Source organism: Triticum aestivum, chromosome 7B (genome assembly GCF_018294505.1).
Source record: "Triticum aestivum cultivar Chinese Spring chromosome 7B, IWGSC CS RefSeq v2.1, whole genome shotgun sequence".
Taxonomy (NCBI): domain Eukaryota; kingdom Viridiplantae; phylum Streptophyta; class Magnoliopsida; order Poales; family Poaceae; genus Triticum; species Triticum aestivum.
The window spans coordinates 217,883,945-217,890,724 of record NC_057813.1 but is presented as its reverse complement, the minus strand read 5'-3'; the positions used below and the strand labels follow the sequence as shown (position 1 = coordinate 217,890,724).

Genomic DNA, 6,780 nt, shown 5'->3' with positions numbered 1-6,780 from the left:
TTGGGACGAAAAATGGGCGAAATTTGCCTAAAATTTTGAAATACAATAGAACAACAGATGAGTATTCAGAACTTTTAGCAAAATATGCATGTAAAAATCAAACAGCTGAATCTATTCATCAAATCACTACGTATCAGACTGAACATCAACACTCCAGTTGCAACCATTCAGGCAATAGCATAGTGGATCAATTCAGAGAGCAGCAACCTTAGAAAAGCAACATGATAGTCCAGATTAACATGTGACTTGATAGTTCAGATACTAAGAGTAACATGCGACTTAATAGTTCTACCAAGAGTCGAAACGAACACCCATAACGGTTCAGAATTACAGTCCACAATGAATTTAACACGACATTCGAAGTTCAATTATGCCGACCCCAAAATACAAACAGAAAGTTCAATTCAGACTTCCTGTTCTTCAACTCTTCAGTCTTGCACCAAAAGTATTGAATCAAACAGAGACCTTCACTTCGGACTTCCTGTTCATCCACCCGTTAGTCTTCATCAAACCAAAAGCTCTTTTGCTCCCATGCCGCTTAACCTTGCAATTAAAGCATTGTGAATTATATAGACATTACAAGTAGATGGCAGAAACAACAACTCAATGATGGCAACCGCAATTGGAACAACATATAAAATCATATGGGCAGAAACAATGTGAATTATATAAATATTACAAGTAGATGGCAGAAACAACTCATAGATGACAGCCCAAATTAAAACAACATATAAATTCAGATGAAATAAGGCATTGTGAATTATATAAACATTACAAGTAGATGGCAGCAATAACTCATAGATGGCAGCCCCAATTGAAACACCATATAGAATCATATGGACTAACGCATTGTGAATTATATAAACATCAAGTAGATGGCAGAAACAACAGTTAATAGATGGCAGCCCCAATTGAAATAACATATAAAATCATATGGACTAAAGCAAACACCACATGTTTATGACAGAATATAAGAAAGTGCATAAATGGGAAATTATTGATGACATCACAAGGAACTTACTTGTCAATTGTAAAGGCTGGTGACCTCCTTGACCTTCTTTCCTTGCCTAACCCGTTCAGATCTACGGTTCACCAAATTACCATCCCTTGTTACCTCAACATTGTTTCCAACTTGGCTTGTTAAATCCTTTTCAACTTGCATTGGCGAATCTCCTCCATCGGATTGACTTGCACCATCATCATGGCTATCATCATCATCAATTTCCAGGTCCAGCTCCTCATTTTCTTCATCATCATCCTCACTATCATGGTAGTCATCCTCTTCTTCCTCTACCCTCTTTCTTTTCCTGCCATTGTCCTTCCTTACAAGACGAGAAACTTTCCTACTTGAGTTAAGCAAACGAATTTTCTCAAACACGGCGCTAGCAGCATCAACTCCATCCAAGATTGCATGCTCCTCATCCTCATTCAACCATTCCATCATAGGATTTGTTGCATCAAACATGGTTGTATCCATCATCATTGCACATGCATCAACTTCCTTCTGCTTATCATTCTCTCTCACCTGGTCTTGTTCTTCTTCAGCACGTATCTTCAAAATGTGAAAACAAAATCAGTCAATGACAACGAAGTACAAAGAATAAAATGGATAAAGTCGCTATGTATAAAACGATGCTTATTAGACAGCAGCCTTTACTCTAAATATTGCTAAGTAAACATCAACATTTACTTTAAATAACAACCTAGTAACAGTCTTTAATAAATAGTAGCATTTACTTAGTAAACAACATCTTTTATTTCAAACAATGCTTAGTAAACAACAGTATGCAGGGGAATCATGGCATATGGGTGAATAATGGCATATGGGCAAAACATATTTCATACCTTCAAGTTGTAGCGCATAGATACAAGCTTGTGCAGCTTGCCATATAGAAGACGGTTTCTTTGCTTCGTGTGGACCAAAGCAAAAGCGCTCCAATTCCTCTCACAACCACTTGACGAAACGCGTTGTGATACAATCCTCAAGGCACACTTCTGCAGATTAGGAACTTCCCCTCCAAATTGGAACCACCACTCAGCTGCCAAGTTAAAACAAAATTCACATAGTGAAATGAACTGAGTTGCAAAACTGGGGTAGTAGAGAATATTACAAGTGAGGTATTGGAACTTACTTGGTGACATTTTCTCTGCAAATGAACGTGCCAACCTTGAGCCAAACCTCCCACGACATTCCCTGTAAGTGTTGACTTCATCAATGGCCAAAACAGCGGTCTCAGGGTCTGCGATCTTCTCAATGGCATCTGTTAGTGCAAGAGCATAGTCCATAATCTTGCTCATGTTGATATGATAATGTGTGTAAGGATCAAGGACAGCAGCTGCATAGGAGAAGGAAGAACAAAAGAAGTTAAAACCATAAAAAGAGAGCGTCATAATACAAATTTAGTTAGTTTTGTAACTACCTGCAACCAATAGTGTGCCTTCTTGCATAGCATCGATCCTCTTGGACACCTTGCTCATGACTCTATGAAACATTTGTGATCCACCACCAAGATGACTTTCCAACTTTTGTATGGTTGTCATCATACTCTTCTTGAATCCAGATAGGGTGCATCTCTTTTGTGTATCAGCATATATAAGGGCTTTATAGAGTGGCTCTAGCACAGCAAGAACCCACTCTAAAGCTGCCCACCACATATTACTAGATAGCAGCTCTTCAGCAAACACATAATCAGCAGCACCGTTCCAAGTACTTCCCTTCCAATCATCGGACACCATCCATTTCCTAAACTCATCTTTCTTACAATGGAAACTCTCCAAGAACATGAACACCGTTCCAAACCGGGTCGCATTCGGTTTTATGAGTTCACCACCAATGTTCTTTTTCATGCTATCATGTAGGTTATTGTGATTGTAGAAAAATCTACAGATCTGCTTAGCACTTTTAACTATCACGTCAATCTCACGAAACTTAGCAACATCCTTAAGCATGAGGTTAACAGTGTGGGCAGCACATGGCTGCCAAACAATATGACAAACTCTGGTTGTTCTACTAGAGTTTTACATGCTTTCTTGTAATTTGACCCATTATCGGTTATGATTTGAACAACATTCTCAGAACCTATCTCTTCCACAACGACCTTTCTGATCTCTCTATAGATAAACTCTGCCAATTAATTGCAAGTAAATTTTTGTTTGAAACAAAAATGAAGCGAGTAATAACAGAAATAAGCATGAATAAACAGAAATAACATTTTTTTACTCTAAATGCATCATAATATCATGTAAAAAATAGAAAAGGCATAATAGCCACATTTAACCATGAATAAACAAACATAGGAGATTTCCAACTCTAAATGCACCGTGATATCAAGTAAAATAGGATAAAGCATAATATACAGATTTAACAATGAATAAACAGAAATAACATAGTTTCAACCATGAATAAACAAACATAACAGATTTTCAACTCTAAATGCACAATAAATGCATCATAACATCATGTAGAAAACTAACAAGGCATGGCTAGTCAGAATTAACAATGAATGAGCATGCGTAAACATAGTTTCAATCATTGGAAAACTAACCTGCAGTCTGAGTTTGACCAGAAGCATCAATGGATTTATGAAAGAACATCCATGCATTGCAATACACCATGAAATTGATGAGACTCATACCAGTAGGCCATGTCCATGAGTCACACATCACAGTTACACCATAGTTCCTCCAGTCTTGCTTGAACATCTTCAGCCACTGCTCAGCTTCTTCATAATTCTTCGCCAAATATATCCCATCAATCTCCTTGGCAGTTGGAACAGGAGCTGGGCCAAGGTTTTGAGTTATCTTGACAGCCGCACGAAAATAGGAAAAATTTGCTTTCAGACCAGCAATGTCATTAGCATGAAAAAACTTTGCCCAAGCTTGGCCAAGTACATCTTTTGACTCAACATTCAAAGCAGTGTTGATCTTTGGCTGCATTGATACTTTGTTGCTCGACAATTCCTTGTCCAAGTATGATGTGATACTTTGTTTCCCAAGAGACACACAAACACCACTGCCACTCCCACGCCTCCTCTCAACTGCGCGAGAGACATTCTTGTCTCTTAGTGTCTCCCGAAGTGCGGCCTGGATCTCTTCCTCATCATCTTCAATATTTATCACCCCTTCTCCGTGGTACAACCCTTCCATGATATCCCTTTCCAAACGAAATCTACAATTTTTCTTTTCCCTCTTCTTCCGCATTGAGTCATCCCGGGATTCCCTCATTGCAGCATGAATATTTCTTGGAACATTAGGGCACTCCCTCACATCACCTGGTATACCTCCAAGGTGCTCCCTAAAGCGGGTTGCACCTCCTCCTCTAGTGATTAGGGGGCAGTACCGACAATCAAATCCCCCACCAAACTTCGGGCCATGGTTCCAAACATAATAGATGTCATTGCTTACAAGCCCTACATATCAAAATTTCAAGCACCATGTTAGCAATGCATCATGATATATAGCTACAACACACTAAAGAACATTTCAACTCTAAATGCATCATAATACAAAATAAAAACTGGGTAAGGAATAAAAAAGAATGAACCAGGACAGTAACAAGAATTAGCATAATGTTTACAACAGAATAAACAACATTTCAACTCTAAATGCATCATACTATGACTAAAAATTGAGCAAGGAATAAAAAGAATGAACCAGGACAGTAACAAGGATTAGCATGATTATTACAACAGAATAAACAACATTCCAACTGTAAATGCATAATAACATCAAGTAAAAAGATAGTAAGGCAGAAAAAAGGGAATTGCCACATTTTTTACTTTTAATGCATAACAAAATCAGGTAAAAGCTAACAAGCAGAATTAGAACCATTTTAACTTTAAACATAATTAATACATTTTTTATTTAAATGTTTCCTCTCTAAAAGTATCACAATATCCATACAAAAAGTTAAGCAAATTAAGAAAATGCAGATCATGGTACTGACCTTTCCAAGCTGTGTCTCTTGGAGCTGAACCATTCCCCATCAGAATGTTATCTTCATTGTCGGGGTTGACATTTTCCCTCCTTCTGGCTTCATCGATGCTCACCCTACTAACATAGGGTGCACTTCCATCACCTATAAATTCAAGCATGAGAGCAAGCATGCGATAAAGATCAACTTTATTTGCAAAAAATGGCAATCTATTTTAACAATGGCATGCAACCAAAGTTGAGAACATATTATCATGTGTGGAAGATGGCATTATCTAGCATGTTCAGAATCCGGATCAGCATTTGTAAATTTACCACTGATGGTAAACGGGCTTGCTGTGTTTTGCAGAGATAAATGTTTGTACACATTGTTTGCGTCCTCATGTATGTCAGCACTTGAACAAAGAGTGAATAACAGAAAAAGAACCTTGATACAATACAAAAAAACTGTGGATTTATGGACCAGTTAGTGTTGTTGAAATTTTATTGGGATTTTTTTCTTCATCAAGTAATGTTGCAGGGTTGACGACGGCATGAATAAATCAAGGGAGATAGTACAAGATATTAGAAACAATGCTACTTAACAAGCTAGTAAAAGATCCTTCCTACGTGCCTACGTGTGCTATCATCAACACTTGCTAAATAAGCATGCACGTATAGCTAACTACAGATCATGGCAAGGTGAACTATCATGCACAATTGTGCTCCTGTATCAAGCAAGTGTGCATGCTGAACGTAGCTACAGATCTTCACAAATGAAAAGCTAGCTACAGATCTTGCAATATGAGCCAGCATACATGCATGTACAAGATTAGAGGAACATAGTTACAGTACGTCAGTACCATGTCCAGCTTGCCGGAAACCAGCGCGTGCGTCTGGCGCCGGGGCACTGCCCAAGCCCAACTGGATGCACCGCATGTTGCTGCTCCCGTGGAGCTGTTCAATGCCCGAGCCCACCTGCCCCGACATCGAAGTTGTGCGGCCGTGCTCCATGGCGCTGCCACCACCATCCATGGACGGGAAAGAGACTGGGAGTGAGGAGATTGGGAGGGAGGGAGATGAGGGAGGAGATTGGGAGGGAGGGAGACGAGCTGGATGGGAGGAGGCGGCGCTGCACCGCGCCCCCGCCTCACTCGCTAGGGTTTCATTGCCCACAGCCGCCGCTCAGTCGGATGGAGACGGGAAAAGTGAATTTTAGGGTTAGGAGGAGATGAATTCGTGCTTTTAGGAATTTTAGGGTTTGTGTGGGCTGTAGTAGACCATGGGATGGGTTGTGAGTTTAAAAGTGGCCGAATTTTTTGGGCCGGTACACCCTATTACCGGGCCCTAACGAGATGGCCGATAATCGCTGGAATTTCGGTTTTCTCGGACGAAATCTAAAACTTTGGCGGTGGCTCGCCAATCGACCACCCTCCAAATCGTGGCGATTGAGATCGACGAATCTCTTTATGGTCTGTTCGATCTGCCGACTGGTCACTCGGATTCCCTCTCTGAGTGCGATAGTAATGATCCAGCGGCAGAAGTCCTCGTGGTCACTTCCCAGCACGGCCCACCTGGAGTTTGCTGCAACAGTGGCGGCGATGGTGGCGCCGGCCTGTCACATGAGCATGATGAGTACATCCCCGATGCCCTCACTACGGAGCAGAGAGAAGAGTTGCATCGTTGCAATGTTCAGGCGCTCCAGACTCCCATCATTAGGGAGAACTCCAAGGCTCGAGCCTTGGAGGCTGCACGCTTGGCCACTTTGGCTGAGTGTACGCATTTGGAGAATCTGCAGAAGGCACTCAACGAGCGTGCTCGTCAGCGGGTCCTTGAATCCAGTCGACGAGCGCGGCGGTTGTTTCCGAC

At 40.8% G+C, this 6,780-nt stretch overlaps 1 protein-coding gene across 3 annotated transcripts; it reads right to left on the bottom strand.

Moving 5' to 3' along the window:
• Positions 1 to 208: 208 nt before the first annotated feature.
• On the bottom strand, positions 209 to 6,168 carry LOC123160962 (uncharacterized). Of its 3 annotated transcripts, none has more exons than XM_044578809.1 (5): positions 2,421 to 3,008; positions 2,133 to 2,336; positions 1,846 to 2,039; positions 1,022 to 1,552; positions 209 to 543 (listed from the first exon to the last, which is right to left on the bottom strand). In XM_044578809.1, exons 1-4 carry the CDS (start codon positions 2,947 to 2,949, stop codon positions 1,025 to 1,027), a joined length of 1,455 nt encoding a protein of 484 aa, XP_044434744.1. In that variant the 5' UTR covers positions 2,950 to 3,008; the 3' UTR covers positions 209 to 543; positions 1,022 to 1,024. The 3 variants fall into 3 exon arrangements, with proteins under 3 accessions (XP_044434744.1, XP_044434746.1, XP_044434745.1); XM_044578810.1 differs by lacking the exons at positions 209 to 543; positions 1,846 to 2,039; positions 2,133 to 2,336; positions 2,421 to 3,008 and adding exons at positions 3,023 to 3,124; positions 3,546 to 4,409; positions 4,946 to 5,077; positions 5,775 to 6,168 and having other exon boundaries at positions 1,310 to 1,552; XM_044578811.1 differs by lacking the exons at positions 209 to 543; positions 1,846 to 2,039; positions 2,133 to 2,336; positions 2,421 to 3,008 and adding exons at positions 3,546 to 4,409; positions 4,946 to 5,077; positions 5,775 to 6,164 and having other exon boundaries at positions 1,144 to 1,552.
• Positions 6,169 to 6,780: the final 612 nt, after the last annotated feature.

Excerpts from the sequence above, each read along its gene's own strand:
- LOC123160962 (XM_044578809.1), bottom strand. The coding sequence starts at position 2,949 with ATGCTTAAGGATGTTGCTAAGTTTCGTGAGATTGACGTGATAGTTAAA. Across the intron at positions 2,040-2,132 it reads TGCAGAGAAAATGTCACCAA|CTGAGTGGTGGTTCCAATTT; the intron begins GTAAGTTCCAAT and ends TTAACTTGGCAG. Across the intron at positions 1,553-1,845 it reads CTATGCGCTACAACTTGAAG|ATACGTGCTGAAGAAGAACA; the intron begins GTATGAAATATG and ends CACATTTTGAAG.